This window comes from Guillardia theta (genome assembly GCF_000315625.1).
Source record: "Guillardia theta CCMP2712 unplaced genomic scaffold GUITHscaffold_12, whole genome shotgun sequence".
NCBI lineage: Eukaryota > Cryptophyceae > Pyrenomonadales > Geminigeraceae > Guillardia > Guillardia theta.
In genome coordinates this window covers 560,836-586,497 of record NW_005434662.1, presented here as the reverse complement: position 1 = coordinate 586,497, position 25,662 = coordinate 560,836, and the positions used below count along the sequence as shown (strand labels likewise).

The 25,662-nt window shown below is 50.2% G+C and overlaps 7 protein-coding genes across 7 annotated transcripts; 4 read left to right on the top strand and 3 right to left on the bottom strand.

The window, feature by feature from the left end:
- The first annotated feature begins 1,062 nt into the window (after positions 1–1,062).
- On the top strand, positions 1,063–3,449 carry GUITHDRAFT_151008 (hypothetical protein). Its single transcript, XM_005838122.1, has 17 exons — positions 1,063–1,199; positions 1,251–1,309; positions 1,359–1,539; positions 1,592–1,701; positions 1,753–1,846; positions 1,898–1,972; positions 2,019–2,067; positions 2,122–2,215; positions 2,262–2,357; positions 2,406–2,482; positions 2,529–2,599; positions 2,649–2,861; positions 2,916–2,973; positions 3,024–3,094; positions 3,138–3,212; positions 3,261–3,338; positions 3,386–3,449. The coding sequence occupies exons 1-12, from the start codon at positions 1,086–1,088 to the stop codon at positions 2,661–2,663; spliced, it is 1,035 nt and encodes a 344-aa protein (XP_005838179.1). The 5' UTR covers positions 1,063–1,085; the 3' UTR covers positions 2,664–2,861; positions 2,916–2,973; positions 3,024–3,094; positions 3,138–3,212; positions 3,261–3,338; positions 3,386–3,449.
- A 569-nt stretch (positions 3,450–4,018) lies between these two features.
- On the bottom strand, positions 4,019–4,750 carry GUITHDRAFT_161639 (hypothetical protein; the record flags this gene model as incomplete). Its single annotated transcript, XM_005838121.1, has 4 exons — positions 4,701–4,750; positions 4,431–4,646; positions 4,318–4,382; positions 4,019–4,265 (listed from the first exon to the last, which is right to left on the bottom strand). Coding segments are annotated over exons 2-4 (507 nt in total), but the record flags the coding sequence as incomplete, so codon positions are not given.
- A 5,775-nt stretch (positions 4,751–10,525) lies between these two features.
- On the bottom strand, positions 10,526–11,376 carry GUITHDRAFT_134701 (hypothetical protein; the record flags this gene model as incomplete). The annotated part of the gene is made up of 2 exons (XM_005838120.1): positions 10,526–10,722; positions 10,776–11,376. 2 exons carry the CDS (start codon positions 11,374–11,376, stop codon positions 10,526–10,528), a joined length of 798 nt encoding a protein of 265 aa, XP_005838177.1.
- A 444-nt stretch (positions 11,377–11,820) lies between these two features.
- Positions 11,821–15,502, top strand: GUITHDRAFT_134700 (hypothetical protein; the record flags this gene model as incomplete). The annotated part of the gene is given in 19 exon segments (XM_005838119.1): positions 11,821–11,992; positions 12,036–12,133; positions 12,193–12,358; positions 12,378–12,703; positions 12,752–12,807; positions 12,855–12,898; positions 13,004–13,132; positions 13,263–13,327; positions 13,492–13,611; positions 13,905–13,972; positions 14,021–14,090; positions 14,152–14,226; positions 14,281–14,337; positions 14,451–14,545; positions 14,594–14,730; positions 14,784–14,880; positions 15,046–15,205; positions 15,259–15,400; positions 15,459–15,502. The coding sequence occupies 19 exon segments, from the start codon at positions 11,821–11,823 to the stop codon at positions 15,500–15,502; spliced, it is 2,121 nt and encodes a 706-aa protein (XP_005838176.1).
- A 1,329-nt stretch (positions 15,503–16,831) lies between these two features.
- GUITHDRAFT_151006 (20S proteasome subunit beta type 1) lies at positions 16,832–18,379 on the bottom strand. The gene is made up of 8 exons (XM_005838281.1): positions 18,349–18,379; positions 17,851–17,904; positions 17,686–17,802; positions 17,535–17,631; positions 17,412–17,476; positions 17,269–17,368; positions 17,128–17,216; positions 16,832–17,080 (listed from the first exon to the last, which is right to left on the bottom strand). Exons 1-8 carry the CDS (start codon positions 18,372–18,374, stop codon positions 16,936–16,938), a joined length of 693 nt encoding a protein of 230 aa, XP_005838338.1. The 5' UTR covers positions 18,375–18,379; the 3' UTR covers positions 16,832–16,935.
- An 812-nt stretch (positions 18,380–19,191) lies between these two features.
- On the top strand, positions 19,192–21,815 carry GUITHDRAFT_103111 (hypothetical protein; the record flags this gene model as incomplete). Its single annotated transcript, XM_005838118.1, has 10 exons — positions 19,192–19,290; positions 19,337–19,452; positions 19,504–19,564; positions 19,614–19,673; positions 19,731–19,764; positions 19,856–19,958; positions 20,031–21,133; positions 21,205–21,327; positions 21,383–21,495; positions 21,588–21,815. 10 exons carry the CDS (start codon positions 19,192–19,194, stop codon positions 21,813–21,815), a joined length of 2,040 nt encoding a protein of 679 aa, XP_005838175.1.
- A 1,664-nt stretch (positions 21,816–23,479) lies between these two features.
- Positions 23,480–25,313, top strand: GUITHDRAFT_103110 (hypothetical protein; the record flags this gene model as incomplete). The annotated part of the gene is made up of 6 exons (XM_005838117.1): positions 23,480–24,063; positions 24,118–24,238; positions 24,518–24,562; positions 24,606–24,832; positions 24,883–24,924; positions 24,989–25,313. The coding sequence occupies 6 exons, from the start codon at positions 23,480–23,482 to the stop codon at positions 25,311–25,313; spliced, it is 1,344 nt and encodes a 447-aa protein (XP_005838174.1).
- Positions 25,314–25,662: the final 349 nt, after the last annotated feature.

Genomic DNA, 25,662 nt, shown 5'->3' with positions numbered 1-25,662 from the left:
CACTACCGGTCATGGACTTATTGCGTAACCTAACGGGTACCTATTCGAAAGCTAATCCTGTCCCGAGTACCCCCTCCCCCCTATCTTATTAAGTACCCCAGGTGCAGCTCAGAGACTTCCGCCAGGTAATATTCCCCATCCAATTCAAATTTGAATTTTTTCACGGGTTTTTCAAATTGTTGTCTCTGTTTCAGAAATATTATGAAGGTATTTGGAAAAGATTCAAGGAAATGCCTAATAACCACCGGTCACCCTTGTAAACGTGGCTTGTCAGGTTATGAGGTGGGGGTACAGCGATTACATGAGGGTAACGTAGCAGTGCTGTCCACCCATTCAGATTCGTGTTTGGGTTGGAGATCTATCGGTATAGCTGAGATATTTTATAGATAAGGCACTAATTAAAAATGTACAACATACTATCTCCCCGTATGGATCTTGCTGCTGTAGCCTTCATGGGGGTACAATTGATATGGTCAGTGTATGAAGTGGGGTGGGGTAGGGTTGAGGAGTATTGATGGGGGTAGGGGTGAGCCTTTGGCATGTGGTTTGCGATTTTTGGTGCAGAGGGAGGATGAGACGGTGGACGAGGAGGGCGGGAGAGAGAGGAGAGGACAGAGGGAAAGCAGCTCATGCAGGCTGGTTGTTATTGCACGCTCCAGATTGATAGTACAAGCAGAAGACACGAGCAGGCGATGGAAAAATCCTCTTGCTGTCCTTTGTAGAGGCGTCCCCCATGTACGTATGGCGAGGAGGGTCTCAACAAAATGCCTTCTTGACGGAAACGATTCTCAGAGCAGGAATCTCATGGCTGAGACGAGGCATAAGCATAGTCAGTGTGTCTGACAACTCGTCCATTAGAGGGGATCGGGAGAGTGAAGACGACCTAAGGATGATTTATAGTGAAAGAAAGCAAGACAATGGGTGCAAAGCCCATTTCAGTAGAAAAGAATTGGGGAGGGAATCTAGAGGTGAATCGAATGTTTGTCGTCACCCAATGATTGATTCTAGCGTTTACGCACAAATTCAGCATGTTGTGTTGGTGAACTCACATTTTGCCATTCTAGACACTCTCAGACAAAACCAACATGCCACCACTTGGTGTGGACGAACCCAACGGGGAGCCGCTGAAGGTGTTTGAATGGAGCGAGATCAAGAAGCACGACAAAGAGAATGATGCATGGGTTGTGAAGGATGGCGAGGTTGACTTTCAAGCGATGGCCGTAAGAGAGAGGATGCTGAGTCGTCCTCAGGTTTTTGACGTGAGCAAGTTCCTCAAAGAACATCCTGGTGGATCCACCATCGTGCTTCCGTATAGATGAGGATTTGAGACTATGCGATCCCCCTGACGGTTGCTGCAGCCACCTGGGCACAGATATCACTGAAGTGTTTTCGAACGACGACGTCCATGTCCACAGCAAGGCAGCGCATTCAATGATGCAACGTTACAGAATTGGAATACTGTCAGGAGCCAAGAGGAAAGCAGCTCCCCAACACCAAGGGATGAAAGCCTTGGACTTTAGTAAACCGATTATCATGCAGGTATAACGATACACCTCTAATCGCCCTGTCTTGAGTGGGTATCTTGTTGTAGATCGGCCATCTTGGCAACAATTACAATGATTTCATTCACCGTCCCCAAGTTCTGGATGAACCAGCTCGATTCTTTGAATCTGACTTCCTGGAAATTTTTTCGCGAACACCGTGAGTCATTTGTTGTTGATCGGCGGCAGCCGCTCACGCGATCGCTGTCAGATGGTATGTGGTTCCTCTGGTCTGGCTACCTGTCATCACAGGAATGGTCTTGCTTTCCTTGAAGATGGGACTTACACCTCTTGGCGCTGGACTGGTGACTGCATTCTTGCCAGGAATTTTATGTCGATTCTGATTTTCTGTCTAGATTTTCCTTGGAGGACTTTTCACATGGACGCTAATAGAATATGTCCTCCACCGATTTCTGTTCCATCTAGATGAGGTAGATATGCGGAAGGCAAGCACAGAATCAACTGACTTGTACAAAGTGGGTCCAATTCAATTACTGGGCAATCACCCTACACTTCTTGATTCATGGTACCCACCGAAGAATCCACCGGGCCTACTAATCTTAACTTGGCCGATTTGCAGGTGTCCATCACTTGCTCCCGATGGACCCCATGCGACTTGTCTTCCCTCCGATCTTAACGTTCATTCTGCTCCTTGGCTTCTACAACCTGTTCAGGTTCGCCGCTCCACTCTGATCTTGCGATTTTGTGACCCTCCTCCAGGGTATTCCTGGACACCCCTGAGGCCGTATCCTTCACAGCTGGGGGCTTGCTGGGATATGTTGGATATGACTTAACACACTACTATCTCCATCACAGGTGCGGCGCTGCGACTTGCCTTGTTCTGTTTGACAGCATGATTTCCAGTGGTACTCCCTTCCTATCACACTTCAGCAGCATGAAATCATACCATCTCGCTCATCACTACAAGAACCCGCTCCTTGGTAGGTGTCTCAAGTCCTCTGATGATGATTCCTCACAAAGTTGTAGGTTATGGTATCACCAGCAAGTTGTGGGATTATGTTTTCGATACGATGCTGCCGGTTGAGGACAAGCCGAAGGTCTGGTGCTCCTACATGTGCTTGCATTACGAGTGAATGATGTCTGCAGGAGAAATCAAGTTGAAGAGCCAAGGCCGTTCAGCATGTAATTTATTTCTCTCCTACAGCTGTCTTGTATCGAATTTTCCCTCGAGTGGAGAAAGAAGGAGTCATTGCAATTCTTTCAGCTCCACGAATGTCCAATCCTTCATTCGCTATCATCGTTGCGGTACTTGAGTTCAGCTTTCTTGTATGCAATCTCAGCTTTGTGCTCTGATGCCTGCAAAAGGTTTCAATCGAAATTCTGTATCTCCACTTAAAGAACACTCCCCACCTGCGCTCTTGAAAGCCTCCGATTGTCTTCCCGCTCTTGAAGATGAAGCTGATCTTGTAACCTTCAAAAACAAATCAGAGGGGGCGAGGAGCAAGATTGTGTTAGTTGTACCTTCTGACATCTACTTCTGCCCTGCTCTCTCGTGCCATCGCATGCTCCTTCTTCTCCTTGAGCCTCTCGATCTGTGCGCCACGTCATTGCGACGAAATAAACTTGTAGTGGTACAGCTTCTCGACGAGAATTCGCCTCGTGGTGGAGCTTGTCTGCCTGATCCGAATGCTCGTGTGACGCTTTCTTCAACTGCAACGCCTGGGTCACCACCAAACAGAAGTGAACAACAACACGAACAAGATGCGACTGCAACAAGTCCAACTTCGCCTTCCCCGTGTACTGAGCAGCCTTGATCGTCAACTCTTTCTCAACCTGGGGAGTTCTGTCAGCTGTCTTGCACGTTGTGTGCCAATCCAGACCTGAGTAGCTGACTTCAAGGCGAGTCGAGCTTGTGACAGCTCCATCTGCTTGTTCCTTGCAGATTCTCTGACATCATCGATTAGACTTGAAGGGTTTGGCAAGCCAATCGGACCTGTCGCTTTGCGCGTTGGTAATGAGCTGTTTGGCTGTCAGCAGCGACTTCTTCGCAACTTTGACATCATCAGCTGCTGCTTGACGAAGCATATGGGCATCTCTCCTCGCCCTCTTCGCCTCTTCCTCGGCACGCTTCACCTACGTCACCAACATCAGCGAACAAGGGGGAGTGGGCTTCGCCTGACTGCGGGTTGCACCTCGTCATGGAGCTGCTTCAGCTGCAGCAACGACTGCCGTTCCTCTCTTTCTGCTCTCCTCTTCTCAAGGCTTCCCTCATCTGCTCTGTCGTCGAGCTCTCCTGCCAGGCGAGCATCCCGCAAGGCCTTGTCCTTGTCCATGGCGGCTTCGTCGCTGATCTTCCGCGCTGCCTCCTCATCCTTCTCTCTCTGTGCTCGGCTCCGCTCAGCATTCAGCTCTCTTTTGTGCTCATCGATCTTTGCCTGCGCAGCTCTATCAACCTCGTTGGAGGCCCGGCACTGACCGTACCTTGTACTCGTCAGCGATAGCAGACGCAACATCCCCCCTCCTCCTCTCCAGCTCGGACTTGAGCGACTCTCTCTGCGCTTCTTTGCTCTTGTACTGCGAGTCGATCTGATGGTCCACGGCTTCCTCCTCGTACTTCTCGGGCCTTTCGTCCGAGTGTCGGATCTTGTTGTAGAGTCCCTTGGGCTTGCTCTCTGCAAACTGCTTGTTCTCCTGCGCCAGTTGCATGTTGTCCTTCTGCAGCATGTTCTCTGCATGCCGCATCAACGAGCCCATCCCACCTGACTGCATCCCCATCTTCAGTCGCTTCCGGCATACCAAGAGCCTCCATCACAACCTGCCGGTCGCGCTCCCCCGACTTGGGCTCAACGACGTGCATGACGCTGAAGGAGGGAGAATGAGCTGGCAATCAGCTTACTGATCAGGACGCGCAACTTCAGGGACACGAACCTCGGTGCCACACAGTGTAGTGAGAGTTCTGGTCATGGTTGAACTCAGAACCTTGCACTCGATTCCTGACCTTCCTCTCGCTGTCAGCCTCATCAAACAGAACTTGCGACTGCTCGGGAGCTGATCTTGTCCACAGCAGGATGCAGAAGCAGGCGGCAACGGCCACTGCTAGCAAACTCAGGTTGATCCTTGTCATGGCTCGTTCGACAGGCTACGCTGAGAATAGACGTCATGTATTGTCATGTGAACCATCTTCACGTATCCACCTACCTTTGCCGACGATCTCAGTGTAGAAAGTCCATCCGCTCAGGATCGATACTGTCAAGATGTAAGGCAGTTGGAGAAATTGGAGAGAGTGGCAGCATAGATGAATTTCCTCACTCCATGAGAACTTTGTTGTCTCACTCCGTATTTTTGCAACACTGATGTATACCTTCCTTCTGACCTGTACTTTCCTGCTAACTACGCACCAGAAGATGCATCCTTCCTAGTGAAACACTACACCTGTCGTTTCCTCAGCGTTCACCGATCTCTTCCTCTCTTTCCTGCTCCTCTCCTCTGCATCCTTCCCCATTCTCGCTCTCATTCCTCCATCTCCACCATTCCCTCCGCTTCCTCTCTTTCATATTCTTCTCTCCCTCCCCCTCCAGCTCTTCAGCTTGTGCCCTCGTCCGCCACTTCAGCATATTGCCCCGTCACCTCCTCATCATTGTGCTATCCCCTGCCCTCATCCCCGCTCAGTGGTGACACTCCCGGCGGCAGTCCAGGCTGGCGCACTGCAGTCCGGGCCCGGCCGGGCGGCCGGGCCCGCGCGGCGACGGTGACTCGCCGCCGCGGCGCGTCGGCGGCGCCGGTACCGGCCGTGGCCGCCCTGGCCGGCCCGGGGGGACCGGCCCGTTCGCCCGCAGGCCCGCGGCGCAGGACCAGGAGGCCCGCCGCCGGCGGCCGCCAGGCTGCACTCCACACGGTCGGACGGCGGGCCCGTGGCCCCGCCGCCGGGCATCATGATCACGCCGGTAGACTGCACTCCCGGGCTCTCAGCCGTGACCGTAGCACGGCCGCGGCCCGGAAGTTGCCAAGTTGTACGCGTCCTCCCCCGCCGCCCCGCGCCGGCCGCCCGGGCGGCCCGGGACTGGCCGCGCCGGGCGCATTCCATGGCATTTTCTAATGCTCGCTTTTGATCATTTTCGAGCGGGGTACCTCAGCCCAGGATTTTTGAATGGTCGGCGCGCTGAAAATTTGTACCAGAAACTTCGATAATGGTTGAAAGTATGTTTGAATCGGGGACCGTGTCGAGCAGTTTTAGGTTTACAAGTATTCTTGCTTCCTCCAAACAACAAGGTTTCAAACATTAAAACTATTTTTGACCTTACACGCTTTTACACGCCTGGGGGGTGCATATACAACCAAATCGCCTGCCCTACCCTTCCCCCATTGCTGCATCCGCACCCGCCGGCGCAGGCGGCGTTTGTTTGAATCCCAGATGGCTCTCAGCCAATGGCTCTTTCATCGTATTCAAGCTCCAGGCCATCCAAGGTTGGATCATGTGTGAATGTTTGTACTTTTTGCGACATACTGCAAGACGACGTTTCAAACAGCTCGAGCTTGTTTTTCAAAGGAAGCTGTAGGAATCAGCATCGCCATGGATTCCAGAGCCTAGGGCTGTTTTCGAATCCTTTTGATGCTCATTGCAAGATGGAGAATTGCTCGTTTTTGGTGATCAAGCATCCACAACCCTCTTTCGTATGATTGAGCTTCGAGCACATCTCTGACTGTAGAGTTGTTTGGTGTCAAGATTGTTCTCGTAAAGGATCTCTCTGATTAGGCAATTGATTGTTGTTTTGGTTGGCATTCTACAAGACCCATACTTCCTCCTCTCTGTGTCAACCAAGCACATAAGCATAAGGCATGTCAGTCGTGTAGGCAACTTGATTGCAAATAGATCGCAAGTGTAAGATCGATGAACTATTCAACGCCATGAATGCCGGATGTGAATGAACTTCCCTCAGGACTTCTCAGTATCAGAACCAGCGAGCTAAGACATAAGGTAGAGTCTCCATTGAATATCATTCCTGCGAATGTAATGTTTTTATCAGTTGTGGGGAAGAGAAGCATGGAGACAAGCGGGTGCCCAAGCGAATAGGAACATCTTGCGGATGTAGGTTTGGACAAAGACGGCGATGATTCCGAGGTTGTGAAACAGGCAGCGAAAAGATGCTGAGGTTTTCGGAGTTCATAAACATGGCTTGTGACGAGCATGTCACACGTAAAGCGATGGAAAACAACAAACAAAAATTGTAAAGCAATCGAAAGCAACGAAAATCAATGGAAAACAACAAACAAAAATTCTTCTCAAAGGTCTCACTCCTTGACTTCAACCACTGATTGAACATCTTTTTGACCTCGGTCATATCTCGACAAATCCGATTGTACTCCGCCGCTGAACAGAAAGTTGTTTGCGCCATCGTTTCAACGAGTGGTGCCGGGTTTGCAATCGAGAAGTGAGAGATTTCACAGTATTTATTATTTTCGATGTCGTCTTCATGAAAAAATATATACCCATGCACTCTGAAATTATCGTGGAGATCATCGTTGGCATGCTCCAACATGCAAGGAAAGCTGAAGAAACACATTTTTGGTATAGCATTTATTTCATCCGTATCCTTGTAAATTGATTGATAACAATCACGGTTTCCAACTTTGTTCAAAATTCTTTTCAGGGCCACACAGGGCACTCGATTAGTTATAATGGTTTCGTCTACATGTTCCAAGAGGACTCCATTGTACATGATGTACACTTCGACAACCTGTGCATCTGAGTGCAGCGATTTGATCATGCCCAGTCGATTCACTTCAACGCCCCTGTGATCTTCACACTGATATTGAACCCCTGTGCCAGGCTCAAGTATGATATTCAAATTACTGCCTGGCTTTTTCCAGTACATCCTGGGCAAGTCTCGATCATCAACTGACGTATGCAGGATCATTCGAAGCTTCAAATCTTCAGGTGTCTTTGACTCATCACAAGTCTCTTCCTGCTCCAAGAATGTATCGAAATCTTCCTGCCTTCGCCTTCTCTGAATTCCATTTGTTGCTGATACACGACGGTGAAGATTCATTTGTTTGGTGTCTATAACTGGAGCGCAAGGGAAAGGGAAGCAACGGGGAGGGAGGGGAGCAGGGGGGAGGGAGGGAGCAGGGAGGAAGTGAGGGGAGCAGGGGGGGAGGGAGGGAGGGAGAAGAGCATGGAAGGAGGAGGGGAGGGATACTTGCAATGGAGATCTCAGGATTTTTAATGAAAATTATTTGCTCTTTGATCGGGGGCAAAGGGACCTGTGTTTCGGTGGCACCCTATAGACATAGGGTAGGTATCTATATAAAACAACCGGTGTAGAAAAAAAAGATTGCCGTTGCTAGCTGGCATACGACTCCTTGATTTGAAAACAAAAATACTTATTGGCTGGATTTACTACACTCGTCAATGGCTGACACTAATATAAGATTTCATGAGCGTGTATCGAAATATACGAATAACCCTACCCCCTCCATATCAGATAAACATACCGGTACACAGGGTAGAGAGCAGCTAAGAGGCGTGTAAGCCGGAACTCAAATGCTTAAAACGAATATAAAAGAGTACTGAGTGGTACAAATCATTCTGGTACAAAATTGACTAAAAACTGTATGCTTATGATCAAATTAACAGGTACAAGTGTTTGTTAAAAGGATATTAATTTATAATTGGGCATTAGTAAATGCCATGGAATGGTCATGCATGATCGGCGAGCCTGAGTCACCCGGTGACGGTAGCGTTTCAAGTTTCGAACTTCGGAGTCCCAGCCGCGCGGCAACTTGCCAAGTTGCCAACGGCGTTGCGAGTCAGTGACTTGCAAGTCACAGTTCAACGGTTGGCAAGTTGAACGGTCCCGGACTGTGAAAGTTGCACTGCCGCAACTTATTAGTCAGAGTCGCTTCCGAAGCGACTCTGACTACTAGGCTAGTTGAGCTGTACGGTCACAAGTACCGTACGGTACCGTACTACGGTACGGCGAGTCACAAGTCAACTTCGGCTTCGGTCACCGTCGCGAGCGGCCGGCCGCCCGGCCCCGGCGGTATCCGATAGTCACTGATTCAATGGGGGTGTGGCGTCACGGGTTTCAGGATTTGAAATAGACGGTGCAAATTTCAGGTTTATAACTCTTTACTCAAAGTTAAGTTAAAATCAGTACGAGGACAATCAGGAGAGTCGAGGAGTCTGGTCAGGGGCCGCAGCTTGGTTGAAGGGTCTTGGGGAACTGGGGGTCATAATAGGATACATGGGGGGTAGGGGGTCCGGTACACATCAGGAACTGTTTTTCTTGCAAGAAGTTGGGTTTTCTGTAAAGTTGACCAGGGTGGGGATGGTGGACGTGGAGGAGGGTGGGTATTTCTGGGGAAATGAAGGGGTACTTGATATATCATGGGGACTTTGGAGGGGGGTGGAGGCACAGTGATTTGGAGACATGCAAAAGAAGGGGACAAGGATGACGGCGACATGTCACAAGGTATGGAAGATGGAGCGAAGAGACGAAGGAGAGGAAGGAGGACATGAGACTCATGATCAATGATCATTGAAGATGCTGCAAGAGATGCTCTTTCTGTGCTTGAATTGATGTCTGCATTGATATTCGATGTTTTCCCAGTGACCTGGAACAAAAATCAGGGGACTATTTGGTGAAAGGCACACACGATTGATCACAAGAAACGATACTAAGATGGGTTCGAAAGGCAATATCTTATTCAGGTAAGAAGATCTCATATCATCCTTGCAGGGTGTTACTTATCGGGCACAGAAAATCGGACTACAGTGGGCTCAGTGGTCCAGAGATGTTTCTACGGCAATCAAGACATGGCAAGCGCATCATTCGGGTCCCATACAGCAGTCTGGCGCCGTCAGTACCTCAACTTCAAACCAATGCCGGACTTGTTTCACCGACGTGTTTCATGCTGTAGGTCCTTGGAGGGCTTCGAAACTGGGCTGTCAGTACACGCTGTACCAGCTAGTGTTGTAGTGTGCAACATTCATTGAAGGAGTCCCAGGACAAGAGAGGCGACTACTCGTATGTTGTGAGGAAGGGTAAGGGCTCAGTACATCAGGTGATATCTTTAAACACCACCAAGACCTGCTCATCTGACTACCTGTCAAACAGGCATGGACCGACCAAACCTCCCACGTCTTTGCATCTTGTTTTGTAAGCGTGTAGTCTGTTTCAGACCATTCTCTGAACTTCGCGTCTCCATCAGCTCAGAGACCAACTGAACAATCAAAGAGAGAGTACCGTCCTCGAAAAGCAAGGACCCTTGCACCCTCGTTCAACCTCCTTGACTTGTACTGATGGGCAGTTGCGCGTTTGGAAGCGGTCTGCTCCCACGTGCCCCCAAGGGCTGGAACCTTGTGCAGGTGATACTTGCACGATCTGCCTCGATGAGTGACACATTACAACTTCAGTCTCAAACAACAGGGCGTTTTTATCTGTACAATCCTGAAAGCGGAGAGAGTCGGTAATGCCAGCACAGCCGTTGCTTGCGGGTGGGATGACACCGTGGAACTGGCAGGTGGGAAGTGAAGGAAGGAATGGAACCCTCGTCAGTCGCACGACCCATCACGGACTGCACAAGATGTGCGATTGTTTTGAGAATACTAGCAGAAGATCTTACGACTCAACTGAGCAGGTCAAGTCTCCAGGCGCGGGTTGAAACGTAACTCCATCAACTCGCGCTTCCTCACAGGGTAACGTGACTCCAGAAGCATCGTCGTTACCAAAGGACTTGAGGAGGGGTAGTCGGTTCCAACCTGCGCTGCCAAGGTTAACAACTGCAAGTGCGTCTTCGTTAGTCTCATGTTTCTTGGTGCAGACATGGTTATCAGCCGCAATTGGGACAACCGCGGAGCAGGAGTGCGAGCATGAGCTGGTAATGTCACAACTCAACTCATGGTGTTCTACACCATAGAAGTAGTTCAACGGGAATAGTCCCAAGAGATTCAAATTAAAGACAGGTTGTATGTCTAAAGTACAGACACAACCTGGCAGCTGCGCGCCTAGGGACGGTCCTGGTCAGCACAAGACGCCAGATGGGATCGCGATGTAGTTCTTCTCCGGAGCGAACAAGCCCGCCGGAGCTGAATGACCCCAGATGACAACCCGAGTCAGGTGAACTTCTTTCTGCACGCCGCTCTCCTTCCTTATCTTGAGCCTGCACACGGTGCCCGTGGAGCCGAGGATCAGCCTGGAGGCCTTATGCACGTCAGTCCCTGATGAGCAAGTCAGGGAACGGGATGCCAAGAGCCGGAGGCTCGCTCTTCACCTATGACATGGTTGTCCACAGCGACAAGCACATCCCCGTTGTCAATCTCTCCGCATCTGCATGCGGGCCCTTCTGCATGCCTCCTCGCAACCACGACACAGTCATCCCTGGCGGAGGCCTCTGCTCGAGAGATGGCGGCAGACAGTTCTCCTTTGAGCCTTGCAACCTTGTTGACCAGGTCTTGCGGGCAAGTGACGTACCTTAGACAGCCTTCCTTGTGGTGCTTCCCGCACCTCTTCATCACATTGACGTCCCCCGCCTTCATGCAATACCTACACCTCACTACCTGCAGCCTCCGGCTGCCAGTCGCTCCCATCGCTGACAGCCCCGAGATATGCTCATCCTGCAAAGACCTGTCGTGCAACCCACACCCCTCGAGCAGCTCCCTGTCTCGTTCGGGGTCCGTGCTACGCTGCTCCGGACCAGTCTCTATCAACTCCTCCTCGGAGCACTCTGCTTCCTCCATGACCTTGAGTTGTCCCCTGAGCTCCTGGATCTCGTCCTGATATTGTTCTGATCTTCTCCTCAACACCAGACCCACCCCTCCTCCTCCTCCTTCCGCCATCGCCCAACGCATTCCCACCCACAATAAGCCAGCCATGAAAGCGTCTTTGTGTGTTTACCCCACACGGTGGGAAAAACGTAGGACACTCAATAAGACCCTTGGCAGGCGATGCTCATCTAGCGCACGAGGCAGAGGAAGAGGAAGAGGAAGAGGAAGAGGAAGAGGAAGAGGAAGAGGAAGAGGAAGAGGAAGAAGGAGAGATGGTATGGGGACAAGACGAGTGGACGGTATAGGTCGGGAGTGAACACCAAGGGGTGATATTCAAGCATGCGAGTGAGCGGGAAAGGAACGGAGGGGCGCAAGGCACGTTCACGTCAGCATGTTGGCGCATATCTGGCATGGCTGCTTGTCTTTCTCTCCTCAATTCCTCAGACAGCGACCCAAGGAAAGCTCATTACGCAAGCCGGATGTTCCATCTACCTCCGCTCTACTCATGTACACCACTCCAATCTCCGACTTCGTGGAGGATCTAGCTCATACATGACGTGTGAGGACGAAGAATCTGGGGAGGACGAGAGTTTTGACAGCAGCCAAATCTTTTTCAAGGATAAGAGCATACAGAAGGACTTTGAGCGGTTCTGTGCTCATGGTGTGATATCCTCTGTCGACTCTGAGCTGCACAAGAGTTTAAAGCATGACAACGCGACCTCTGGTGATTTTCTTTTCGCAGCAACGTTGCCCTGACACGTTGCAAGGGGCTGCTGAAGAGCACAAGCATGTCCGAGGGCAGGAGAACCAGACGTTGGGGAAGGAGGAAAGCAACGAGACCGCAGCGAGGACGGATGCAGCTTCGGTTCGAGCGCCCACGAGGGGATGGTGAAGGTGGTGTCAGGACTGACTCATGCCTGCCAGATGCGTCTGCGAGGAGGAACGCGATCAAGACGGCCACATGCTCCGGTTGTGAGGAAGGATGTTCAAGAGAAACCGAGCTCCATCTTTTCTTCTTTGCTCCAGTCTCTCAGTGGCATAAGAAGCTTCTTCACCTGCGGTTGGAATGCCGCGAAGAGGAAGGGATCCGGTGACTCGATGATCTTCAGGTCAAACTTCCACGCACGGGAATGGAGTTGAGACGATGGATGCACAAGGGCAGGCTGAGACGCTGCGGGATGAAGTTCCAAAGGCCGCAGGGCAGGGGGGGACGAGCTACCGGTCACACAAGTTGAAAAGGCTCAACAGCTTGATTCTGGTGGGTTACCTCGGGACCAAGTTCTGCGGATCTCAGATCCAGCTCAAGCCACGATCGACAGTGAAGAGAAGAGACCAACCCTCCGGCGAGATGCCTGATGATGTCAGTGAGGACACAGGGGAGACGGATGGGACCCGCGGCTTTGCGCATCCAACAGTGGAGCAAGAGCTCATGGAGGTGCTGGACGAGTCTCCCGTAGCCTCTCCTCTCATCTTGGGCCTACAGGTGTGTCACCAGGCTGGATTGATCGCCGTGTTGAACCCGGAGAACCCAAAACAACTGTAACTCGTTGCTCTCCCTCCCTCCTCGTCCCCTTACTCTAGACTAGGTGCCTGAGCCGGGCAAGTCGCACAGATAAGGGCGTGCACGCAGGTTGTCTCCTCCCTCCCTCCATCCCTCCCTCCCTCCCTCCCTCCCTCCATCCATCCATCCCTCCCTCCCTCCTCTCTCCTCTTCGCCAACATGACAGATTTAAAGCGTTGAATGTCATCTCGATGAAGCTGCAGCTGAATCGCTCAACTGGCCATGATGAGGCCGACGGAGTTCACGTGGAGGTGAAAGCAATGACAGGCTCTCAGTACTATCTCACTCCCCCGGCTTCAGGAGGTGAAGGCGCTGAATGAAATCAGCGAAAAAAGAGGAGGAGCGGTAAGGATCCTTGCTGTTCTTCGAGCTCCAAAACGCTGTAGAGGTGAGGGATGGAGAGGAGGTAGGGGAAGACTGACAAGCTGAATAGCTCGCAACATCTGCTCCCTGCGAACCTACGAGTATCTTCTGCCTTCCTGTCTTCTCGGGGCGGAGGTATCCTTCCCCGCTGCTTCTTGGGCCCCATCGCCACTTGTACTGCACCTTGATCACCCATCATCGCATCCTCGCCCTCCTCACTTGCTGCTTTCCCTTGGTCGAGCCACGCTGCAAGCCTTGGAGGAATAACTTTTGTTTGCTCGGAAATGTTGAATGTTCAGACTGCTGACATCGATCAGAAGGTGGACAAACTCAACAGCTTGTTGAAGAAATTCTCCGGCAACAAATTCTTCATCAACTTCTGTGGAAGGGACAGCGTGTCCGATTCTCTGTTCCAAACGGTGCATCGATTCAACTAGCAGGAGAATCCTGACACATGCTGATGCAGAAGAATCATTCAAGGATGAGAATGTTTCCAACGACAGATGTCAATCTCAACGCAGACCAAGATGTCAAGATGGAATCTGAAGGGGCGATGGAAGTCGACGAACCTGGTGCAAACATTTCGATGGCAGAGAACGCCTCGACGAAGGAGGGTGCCATGGATATCAACGATGAAGCAGGCTTGTAACTTTGCTGCACCCGTCGAAGTTGATTCAAGTGTGCAGCTCCTGCTGCACCTACTCCTGATCAGGTTCCTTCCCAATCGAACACCAGTGACGAAAATCTGGACTTTTGGCGTGCGAAAAAGTTTCCTAAGAGGTACCCGACATATTCCTGCCCTTGACTGAATTTGAGTTGTGTTAACAGATCCATTGTCGACTCGAAACGAGTCGTTTATCGTTGTCACGCCGAGCCAATCACTTTACACTTTGACGACGTGATGATTTCCTCGTCATTCCCTTCTCTTCTTGCCCCTGACAGCGATACCTTTGTATCAGGGAAACGCCTCAGCCTCTTTCGTGAAGATTGAGATCTGCGCAAACAGCTTCATGCTGCATCAGATCCGCAAGATGGTAGCGAGATGATGCTTGCAGCTGCTGGATGCTTCCTGACTTGTATGTGATCAGATCGGAACCTGCCTCGCAGTTCTTCACGGCTCTATCCCAGAGCTCTATCTCGATATGGTCTGACTTGGCAGCCTAACTTATCTTTCTTTCCAGTCTCCTCATCCTCATCCTCCTCATCCTCCTCCTCTCCCTCCTCTCTTTGTCCCTGCTGCTATCCTGTTTAACTTCAGCCCAAGGCGTTGCAGGGAGATTATCGCCTGCCTTGTCCTCTTGCCCCAGGCTCGGGGCTTATCCTAACCAACATGTCCCTGTGGGATGAGAGAAAGTCGACTCGAGCTCTCCTCCTCCTCCTCCTCTGACACCAGCAACGCAGGGAACGATTCAAGGCGGAGGTGCCTGAGGATGTAGCGGAAAAGTCTCTGGAATACAAGCAGCGAGTGGTGTATCCGCACGTGGCAGCCATGTTCAGAGAGGGCGGCAGGGGAGATGCTGAGTTCAAGGTTTTCTATGGTGAGATCCCCAGCAGACGAGGAGGAGAGGAGAGTCACTTCATGTTCCGCCAGGGAGTCTCGGAAGGTTCTCCGACGCCGTCCTATTGCATGCAGGAGTCAACAACATGAGCCGGTTGTTAAACTACATTCACTCTCAAGTCCAGCTAAGGTGCCCTGTCATCTCGTACCAATGTTGTTCTCCAGCTCAGCTCTCTTGCTGAGTCCTCCCCACGAGTCCTCCTCCTCAGCCCTCCTTCTCAGTCCTCCTCTTCAGCTCCTCCTCCTCCTCCTCTTCAGTCCTCCTCCCCGGTTCTTCTCTTCACTCCTGCGGCAGCTCATCCCAAGTCAACGACGCGCATCGGTGGAGAGGAGACAGGGAAGCTGCATCCCCGACCGCGAAGAGCAGACAGGACAGAGCGTCTCTGATCCAGAACGTCCTGAAGCAGAAGGTCAAGGCCTCCGGTGCCGTTTACCCCAAAGGCACCATGAACGAGGTCAGCCGGCGGTCGACTGTTGAACTCCTGGGGGTTGACAGTGTGGGCGGCAGATTTGCTTCCAGTACGGGATACTGCCCGGGCCTCTGCTCAACGAGGTCAGGAGAGAGATCATCCGTGCTGTCGGTATCGGCCTCCTGCCCATCTCCAACCACGACATGGCTCCCTTCCTCCAACACGCCAGGCACTACCTCGGTGAGATTACCGTCTGTCGGCCTGTCTCTTTCCTGCTGACCTTACGGGTGTTGGGCAGAAACAAAGGGGATGACGTTTGTCGTCAATGGAGACTCAGTCTAGTATAAATATTAGCAGCTCAGCCCGGGCACTGATCATAGCTCACTTAGGCTGGGATCTTAGTGACAGTGCGGGGGGCTGATAACTCAGAATCGGCCAGGGTATTAGCCAGCGAATGACTCATACATATGGCTAAAGCAAGTCCACGAAGCCATTAAATTGGCGTCTACGGGCCACTCCTGGCAGCGGCCCTCACTGGCAATGCTGAAGCTGCCGCCGCCGGCGCGGCCAACCGGGGCAGACTCGCGGGCCGCCCCCGCCGTCGGACGGTCGGTCCTGACACTCCGAGGCTGGCGCCGCATGCCGCACTGAACCTGCGTGCCATGATGATTCACCGCCCGGGGGGTCCCGGGTTGAACTTGAGAAATTTTCAAGTTTGATATTTGGCGTAGTCAAGTTTTGGAGGAAAGTTTCAAACTTTACCATTGACCTTGACGGTTCTATTTCTGCGCATGGAGCGCGGTCGAGACGAGAGCAGAGGGGGATGAGCTGTAGAGAGAAGCAGCATGAGGGTACTTCCAATAACCCCTGCGAAACACGATGTGTTGGTAGGAGACAGGAATAGGGAGTCTGATCGGTGAAGATGAGAGAATTCGAAACCTCAGCAATCCATGAAGGAGATACCGTTGTACGCAGATGAGCTATGAGTGGTTTCGATTGGGGGAGCTCATGGTTTTGACCATTCACCCGTTCACAGTCCTGTTCAATCACTTGTATTTTTTGACCATTCACCCGTTCACAGTCCTGTTCAATCACTTGTATTTTTTGACCATTCACCCGTTCACAGTCCTGTTCAATCACTTGTATTTTTTGACCATTCACCCGAGCACAGTCCTGTTCAATCAGTTGTATCAGTGACAAACTGAGACGCCGCTATTTTCATCGGATGGAGAAGTTGCAGCTTCTTCCATTTCCAGCTTTGCACACAAATCTTATAAATGTTCAACAAAGCTCTTTCCGCATTTCTCCCGTTGTGTAAGAAACTGATCATGACTTTGCTAGGCTTCTGAAAATGTTTTCTGACATCCGTGAATTCTCTGCCCTCGCTGCTCCTGCCCCCAAGAAGTCTGAGATCGCCTTTGGAGGAGTAGTCGATCTTGGTGATGGTTCTGCCAGCGACAACGTGATGTCTTCATCCTTCCTGTCTTGCATCTCACTGTCCTGACCGCAGGGTTCCGTCGGCGATTACCGTGGAGCATTCGGACAGTACTCCGTTCAGCCCAACTTTGCCGTCTCTGATAAGTAAGCATACTGTCATAAGGAAAGTTATGCTAGCCTGAGTAGGACATTCCAAATGAAATTGATGATAAGCAAACTTCATGGTTCAACAATGTTCTTCCAAATTTTAATATTCATGTCTATCACAAGCCTACATTCCTCTCTGCTTTTAAATCCAACCAGATCTCAATCACAGCTAAATCAAGCAAGAAATCAATCTAATCCTTCTTGAGAGGAAACTGCTCGTATCTAGTGCCATTCTTGTCAATGATGTAAATGTCAACAAAATCCCCCGTGTAAATGTCACGTTCTCCCGCCGAGGAGAAAATGTCCTTCACAAGCTCTAAAGTTTCATCACAGGACCTAATTCATGAGCTTTAGAACAATAAAGTTTCAACAAAAAAAATTACCTCTCAATAGTTGGTTTGTTATCTGTGTTCTTGTAGGCGACCAAGTTGTCCAAGAACGGTTCAATCAATGCATGACCACTTCCCGAAACCTTGCAAATTTCTGTCATTCCCATAACGCCTAGCATGGATGACAAAGTCTACCGTGTACTTCAAGCGTTCGAAACAACCGATCGCATCGTAGCTAAACACACAGCCCTCTCCATTCTGGTCCAGCCCTCCGACGATATTGAAAGTATAGTAGCTGCAACATCATTACAAGCTGCATGAAACTCTCATCAGCTCACGGGAAGAATCGACGATGATACAAGGTTGTGGCAAGCATTTGTGCAACGGCTGGAGTTGACATCTCCTGTGTAAAACCGCTGTCAACGCGCCATATACATTGTCAAGAGCTATTTGAAGATAACCTTTCCATGTTGATGAAGATACATCTGAATCTTAAACTTGAGATATTTCTGAAGTGTAACCATGTCCGCGTTGCAACCACTTGATGCGATGCATGTTCTGGCAGATGAAATCGGATCAGACACTGATTCGACATTCGGGGAAACAACGTACTTTGTTGTCAGCTGAGCAACTTTGGGAGTATTCCGAGAAAGGATAGAGTAGCCAAGACTCAACCTCGAATCTGCTGCTATGATACAGAAGTCCGCACCAGCAAGTGCCAAGCAAGTGCTAGACCAGGGTCAATTCAAATTCCCACCCCGAAAACCAATCTCTTACCCTCCGTTGTTTTGGTATGGCGAAAAGCGACTTTCCTTCGGTTGTTCCACCTGGCTAATGAGGATTTTAGCGATGCGGGGATTGTAGACGAATGGACAAAACTCTATTGAATGAAAACAAGAGACACCATTGAACAAAGAAAAGAGCAGAAAACTGCTGGAGTTGGTGGGCAGTGAAAATCAGATTTGAAATCCGGACAATTCATACAGGCAGAAATAGAGGATATAGTAAGTGACAGTAACTCAAAGACATCTTCATTACAGAGAACATTCAAGGGACATGAAGAGGATATCCATGTACAATGAAGTGGAAGAATTTGGCAGCATTCTTAGGCAAAGAAGCGCTGGAATGGGAGGGTGGAATGCTGAAAGTGGAATATGCCGTCATTGGAGAAGAAAGACAAGCTGGGGCACTATAAAGATAATGGGAGATGAGTAGGATGAGGATTGAGGACATGAGAAGCAGAGAAACTGCTGGCAGAGCCCATGGATGACTTACGAGGTCGGTAGCTGCGGCGCCTGCATTGCCTGGACAGCTGTCGCCGGAACGAGTTGAGGTAAGGTCTGAATTTCTCGGTAAATTTGGCACCACCTTACCATAGTTTCCTTTTTGAGACCTCATACCGGTACTTAATCAATACAAATGTAGGGTACTTAAAGCAAAATCAGGGTACGAATGCAGTAGATTTCAGAGTCACAGGACCAAATGTGAAATTGGAATAATGGAAATCAGGTGCGCCTCAGAGTAGTTCTTCCTGATGAGACTTTTGTCGGAGCGGCACAACAAAAATGTCCGAGCGACGGAACCAGGTTGGAACAGGGATGGCGCGGATACAGCGATGCCTTTCTAGCTGACAATGGTGCCTGAGAAGTGATATCATTCTTGTATGGTGTGCACGTGAAAGAGGGGATCGATAGAGAGTAGAGGGACAACAATATCGCTCTATGTACCATTGAAGAAGTAAGGGTTGCGTTTCGATCTGCCTTTCAAAGGGCATTGCCTTTCAAATTACTGCAATGTGCTGTTCAGTTATGTCGCAGGAGGCGATTTACACGTGTGGCTAGACGTATAGCTAGTTAGGGTCCGTGCTGATATGCTTTCTATTGCTGAATTTGCGGTCTTTAGTGTTCGATGCCATCTAGCATAGCCTGATGGAAGTCGGGGAAGAAAGCATTATATAGTTGTATTGATCCTCAATAGTTGAAATGTCAACAACTGTGGTGTATATTTCATGTTTGGTTTTACACACTGCTATTTATAGTCTACTTTGTACAGACTGAAGGTCAGGACTGAAGGTCAGAACGGGGAGTCATTGGAACTCCTTGGTGGGTTTCTCCACGAATGGCTGTATTGCGCCCCTTGGTCACGTTTTTCGTGGCGATTTGCATCTTCAATTTTCATGCCGATGGCTTCCCTCTTGTGTCCAGGGAGATCCATGCAGTGAGCTTCTACAAAGTGACTATCTGCCATCTGAGTTTCATCCTAGGAGCTGGCAGGAGACCAGAAGAGGAGCTTTTCCATCAAGGATAACAAGTTTTACAAAGATGGTCAGCCATTCCAGATATTTGCTGGGGAACTGCATTACTTTCGAATCCCAAAAGCGTAATGGGGAACATTGCAATGTAACGATTCGAAATGACGATCCGTGTGCAGGTACTGGCGCGATCGAATGCAGCGAGTCAAGGCCTTGGGCTTTAATGCGATCCAGACTTATGTGATGATATTTCTCTGGTGAGTAGGTTTCATGAGTGCGTGAACTTTAGGTTGCTTGGAATTTTCACGAGAGTAAGAAGCGACAGTACAGATTCTCGGGGTCACACAATGTATAGCAGCCAACAGTATGGCGATCAAGTAGAAGATTTTGAGAAGTTTTCTCCTAGGTTGAAGAGTTCATGGCCTTGGCCCACGAGCTGGGTTTGCTTGTACTCCTGAGACCCGGCCCTTTCATATGTCGGACGCATCTATTGAGAGAGAGGAGCATTGCTGATGCTGTTTTGTTTCCCAGGTGCTGAATGGGAATTCGGAGGATTCCCTTCTTGGCTCTTGAAGAATCAAGAGCTCGTCCTGCGGACCTACGAGCCAAATTACATCCAGGAGGTGGAGATTTGGTGGAAGATGCTTCTCCCCAGGCGAAGTGCCTTCTCAACCTAGAAGACGAGGTTCAGCTGAAGATCTTTCAGGTTTCGGAGATTTCTATACCAGCACGGTGGTCCAGTCATCATGATTCAGATTGAAAACGAGTTCGGAAGCTATGGAGATGTCTCGAAGATCGCAGCTGATCGAAAGTATCTCAATCATCTGATCCACCTCTGCAGAAGCCTTCTTGGACCGCAGGTCTTCGCTCCACACTCCAGTTGTCTTGCAAGCAGTGACCACGTGCTCCAGGTCATCTTGTACACGACAGACTTCGGGGACATCAACAGCATGCGACGAGGATCGTTGAATGGAAGTGTCGTCCTCAGCGCTGGCGACTTCGGCCCCAGTGGCAACGTGACAGAGGCTATGCTTGCTCAGCTGGAGATGAACCCAAAAGGTTTAGCACCCCTGTTCTGCTCAGAATACTATCCAGGTTGGTACAGCGTTTGGGGTCAAGCGAACGTCTCCCGTACCTCTACAAGGGCAGCGGTCACTACACTCAGGACCATGATAGAGCAAGGGTTCTCTTTCAGTATGTACATGGTGCACGGAGGGACAAATTTCGGTTTCTGGAGCGGAGCAAACATTCTAGACAACTCACGTCCGTATCAGTATGCGTCCATCATCACATCCTACGACTACTCATCTCCGATATCTGAGTGTGGGGAGCATGGGGTGGGCTCGGACAACCTGGACAAGTTTGAAGCGCTCCAGTCTCTGCTGCGGAACTTTTCTCGAACGCCTCTTCCTCCTGAGCCGCCTGCAATCCCTCTTGTGGACCTGGGCACCGTGCAGCTGCCGTGGAAATCGTCCCTTTGGGATGTCCTGGACAAGGTCTCCGGCATTGCAGTCTCATCCCAGAGGCCTCTCCCCTTTGAGCTGATCAATGCCGACTACGGATTTGTCCTCTACAGCCGCCCTGGGATCTCCTTGAACAGCAGGGAGAACGGAGAGAAGAATCTGACCGTCGGGAGAGTCAAGGACAGAGCTCAGGTCTTCATGGATCGCGAGTTTGCTGCCGTCATGTCGCGGCACGAGGAGGGCCCGAGTGTTGCCTCGCTCCTCGTGGGGCCTGACCAAGGCATCAAGCAGCTCGACATCCTGGTAGAGAACCTCGGAAGGGTCAACTACGGACAGTTCCTCACAGGTAGCCTTGCCGCTGCTTACCGGAGCACCAGCAACTCCAACGCTCTCATAAGCATCTTGATCGTTTTGCAGATTCCAAGGGCTTGTTTGGACCAGTGTTCTTCGGCGATGATGAAATCGAAGGCGATTGGCTCAACCTCCCCCTCGTGTTGGACCCTTTCCCGCTGGAAGCTCTGCGCGCCGCCCTCAGATCAAGTACCTTGTCCTCGTGCAGCCTGATAACCTGACTTGAAGTCTCTCTCGCTGCCAGGAGGCGCCGGCGGCAAAGAACGCGAGCGAGCTCCCTTGTTTCTGATGGGCGAGTTCAAATTGCGCCCAGATCAGATTGGTGACACCTTCATCTCAACCCGTAAGCTCGGCAAGGTGAGATTCTCCCATCCCGACTCTCCCGGTGTTCCAGTGGCAGTGTTACCACGTCCTTCCGTCCTCGCCGCAGCTGACGGTGATGCGCTCAGGGGTACCTCTGGCTCAACGGCATCAACCTAGGGATGTACTGGGAGGAGATGGGCCCTCAGCACGACCTGTATGTGCCGGCAAGCTTCCTCAAGCAAGGGGTCAATGACGTCATCGCACTTGAACTCGAGCTCAGCTTTGAGAATTACCGAGGCTCAGTGCGAGTTGCTCCTGAGATCCTCCTTCGCCCTAAGCCGCCTACCGTCGGGAGTCGCACTAGCTCGGCCTAGCCGGCCCGGGGGCCGCCCAACTGTCCGATCAGCCTGTACTGACTCAGTGAAATCATAGTATCCGACTGTGACTGCGGCAGTGCCGCGAACTAAGTAAGTTTGCCAACTTGAAAGTTTACCGTTTTTCGGCGTATTCACACGTGACGAGAGAAAGCCACCGCCCGCTCAGTGGGGCCTGAGTCACACCGTGACTCAGGCTCAGCCTGGGCTGCGTCACAGGCTTCCACCGGGGCGGGCGCCGGCGCCGGCCAGACCAGGACCGGGCCCGGGGCCCTTCCGGGCCGGCGGAACCGTGGGAGTCCGAGCCTGCAGTGCGGGTGTGATCTCGTAACCGTGAAGGGAACGGTGAAAAAAAAACCAGTCGTCCAAGGGAACTTGAAGGTCACGAATTGGAAAAGGTATTATAATTTTAAATAGTACGTAGACGAACCCTTGTTTTTGGTTTAGTACCATGAATTATCTTAGTAAAACCATGCATAGTACTGTTCGAGTTGCAAATTCTGTGCCAAATTCTATTTTATTACCTTTTAAAACTGTACCACAACTAAATTTTTACAATGTGCGAACTGAGGAATGCAGCTGTTGGCGCAGAGCAGACTATCCGGGGAAAAATGGAGATGGTGACGCATGAAATACCCGTATGATTCATATTCAGAAAGGGGGTGGGGGTACATATCAGAATCTCTTGTCCTCCCCAGAATGTAGTGGTAGGGTTCATCAGTGAGCCTCGTTCATATCCGAGGGGGTGAGGTACCCTACCCCCACTTAACCACGTCGTTCTGAAAGCTTCACTCGGAGACACAGGGTAGGGTCAGCTGAACAGTGAGGGGTGGGGTGGAACGTGGCAGAGTTTTTTGCAAAAACGGGTCCAGCCTCCTGCCTTCTTGAGGAATGTTGGTGGACCCCTACCCCCTCTTTAAACTGTCTTGAGTCGGAGAAAGTGGTAGGGTAGTCTTACCACTCGTTCCCCAAAAGTACGCGGATTGTTCGTTCATACAACCCCCACCCCTACCCCAAAACTAGCATCTCAAGCCCCTACCTCCCAGACTACCCAAAAGGATGACAGTACCCTCTCGCCGTAGTTTCCACCCGACCTTCTGTTCACCCTCTTGACTAGCTTCACTTTCTCCTGTTTTTTTCCTATGTGGCCTATGAGAAATTTCTTCACTCCACGACACTTGGTCGTCCCTCCGGGTCATGGTACCCCATCTGGAATCAAAGGGTACAGAACTACCGACCCACCCCACCTCAAATTGTTTCTATGTTGACCCACCCCACCTATTTGAAAGGACCCCTAACCCCTCCTTCACTTCCACAGCACCTCCCGCAATCGCCTTCCCTCTGGTTCTCGCTCTCTTGCCACGCGCTCTCCCGTCCTGACCCCTCTCAGCCACCTCCTCTCCCTCTCTGGCCTCATCACTCCCTCCCTCTCCCCTCTTATCCACTTCTGATTCTTGTTAGCTTGCCATCAACTGCCTCCCATAGGTACAGCCAGGCTGTCACTTTGTTACCATTTAGCTTTGTTTGCTGGTTCATGTCGCTGTTGCTTCGATAGCAGACTCAATCGTGCGACATTTAGCTAGCAATCAACCTGGATTACATTACCCCTTTTGGACGATTGAACAGAATCAAAGATGTCGCTTGCTCCTATCGTGAGCCCCAACATGGAAGTAAAACTCAACCTGAATCAATCTTCGTTCATTCGAGGAAAAGAACAACTAGACAATGCAAAACTGCACGTCCAAGCTGAAAAATTGATATCGGAGAAGAGACTAGAAGAAGCTTCTGAGATTTTCTGCAGAATTTTGTGTAATAACGAGACCGATGTGAAGGCGCTCCATTCGCTTGCGGTCATTAACCATCGGACTGGTCAATTCGATGCAGCCAGAACTCTCTATCTCCACGCTTTGAAGGTAGACCCAGAGAGACCAAAGATTATTTTCAATCTCGGCAGACTTGAGCATGAAGTGAAACGACGCGATGCTGCCAAAATGCATTACGAAACCGCACTTTCAATGGAATGCGATCAAGAGCTCAAATGCAGTACATTAGCCTATTTGGGTCTGTTGCTGCTTGAAGATTTCGATGATTTATATGGTGCTGAAGAATGCTTTGAAAAGTCTCTTGTTCTCAATCCGAAGCACGTACGCACCCTCGATCATCAGAGTGCTTTGTTGGTCCGGCAGGATCGAAGGGATGAAGCTGCTTTGCTGCATGAAATTGTGATCTCTCTTTCACCTGAGCACAGGTACCTTCTTACTTTTTATCGATCGTCTCCTAATTTTCATTTTGTTTTTTGTAGAAAATGCTGGTGCCCGTACTTCAACAGCTTGTTCGATGGGAGATTGGTGAAAAAATGTGACACTGGTCGAGTGAGCTCGTTTTCTTTCACGGAAAAAATGCAGTCAAGATGGAAAGACTCTGTGAGTCATTTTAGATTTTTCCATTTGATTTATTGTGTTTTTTTCATCTCATTTTCTCCTTTATCAGCCTCCTGATACTCCTTCCCCGTCTGTATCCGAATCGCCAAGGGGCAGCTCCACCATTCAACGAAGCAGCTCTCTCACCAACTTATTTAGTTGGGAATCAAACCAGAGGCAGAACAACTCTCAAAAGATGTTGCCAAATGACATGTAAGTGTAATTATCCTGTTTCCTGAAGATAGCCATGAGGAAATTATATCTGTTTAATCATTTGTGCAGGACTTCCTCCACAATGCACGAAGGCTGGTTGAAAAAGCGAGGATGGTTCAACACTGCATGGCAAGGCCGATATTTCGTCTTGAGGCAGAATAGGAGTCTAGACTACTACGCAAACTCCGACTCGTATCAAAATGGTCTATCTCCAAGGGGAACGATACTTCTTTCGGGATGCAACGTGGAGCGTGACAAAGATGATTCCAGTGTTTTCGTCATTCGAGATAATGTCAAGAAGAGGACGTATGAATGTCGATGCAGTGACGAGTTTCAAATGAAATCATGGATCGATCACTTGAAACAGATCGTAGAGGATGACAGGTAAAAACACTTGTTTATCAGGGAATTTCTTGTTTTGAGCCTGAAAACAGACGCAAAGCAATTGACAGAAGACCCACGATTTTTACTGAAGAGTGAGTTTTTTTTTCTGCATTCTTTGCTCTGAGCATAGTTCATCACTGATGTTTTTTCTTGTAGAGAATCGGCGAAGAAAGGATCGCCCAAATACACAGGCTGGATGAAGAAGCGAGGGTGGTACAATTCTTCCTGGAGGGACCGCTTCTTTGTACTGTCGGGGACATCATTGGAGTATTATGTCAGCTCTGATGCCTTTGCTGCGGGCCAGGATCCTCAGGGATGCATCTCCTTGAAATCATGTCTTGCTCAGCCAAAGGCAGGGAGCGGAAATCACTGGGAACTGACTATTCGCGATAACATGAAGCGCAGAACTTTTGAGTGCGCTTGTGTTTCAGAAACTGATCGGTCAAAGTGGATTCTGGCAATCGAATCTTGCAACAAATGAAATCGTGTACATAATTTTGATGCCGCGGGCAACTTCAGATCAAACATTAGCCACATGTCACATTTTTTTTATTTTTGCGCGGACAAGGTAGCCTGAGACACGCTTGCCTTGTATCTGCAGTATTTGTGAATTTTTTTGCGTACCTATGATTGAATAGATGATTTTAACCTGTGAGAAAGGAATACACAACTTCCGGCGGTCTGTCCGATCATCTGTCCGAGGCTGTCCCTGTGCTCTCCGAGGCCGAGGCCCTGTCAGTGTTTCAGTTTCAATTTGTGAAAGTTCGGAAGTTCCCCGTTGTGAAAGCTCTAGTCGACACATCAGCTGAGGCGGGCTGAGAAATAGTCAT

What these genes read in the sequence shown, in the direction of transcription:
- GUITHDRAFT_151008 (XM_005838122.1), top strand. Translation starts at nt 1,086, where the DNA reads ATGCCACCACTTGGTGTGGACGAACCCAACGGGGAGCCGCTGAAGGTG. An exon ending in GGATCCACCATCGTGCTTCC is followed by an intron (nt 1,310 to 1,358) that starts GTATAGATGAGG and finishes CGGTTGCTGCAG; the next exon opens with CCACCTGGGCACAGATATCA. An exon ending in TTCTGTTCCATCTAGATGAG is followed by an intron (nt 1,973 to 2,018) that starts GTAGATATGCGG and finishes ACTTGTACAAAG; the next exon opens with TGGGTCCAATTCAATTACTG.
- GUITHDRAFT_151006 (XM_005838281.1), bottom strand. Translation starts at nt 18,374, where the DNA reads ATGCAGGCGCCGCAGCTACCGACCTC. An exon ending in GCGCCGCAGCTACCGACCTC is followed by an intron (nt 17,905 to 18,348) that starts GTAAGTCATCCA and finishes AATCCTCATTAG; the next exon opens with CCAGGTGGAACAACCGAAGG. An exon ending in CCATACCAAAACAACGGAGG is followed by an intron (nt 17,803 to 17,850) that starts GTAAGAGATTGG and finishes ACCCTGGTCTAG; the next exon opens with CACTTGCTTGGCACTTGCTG.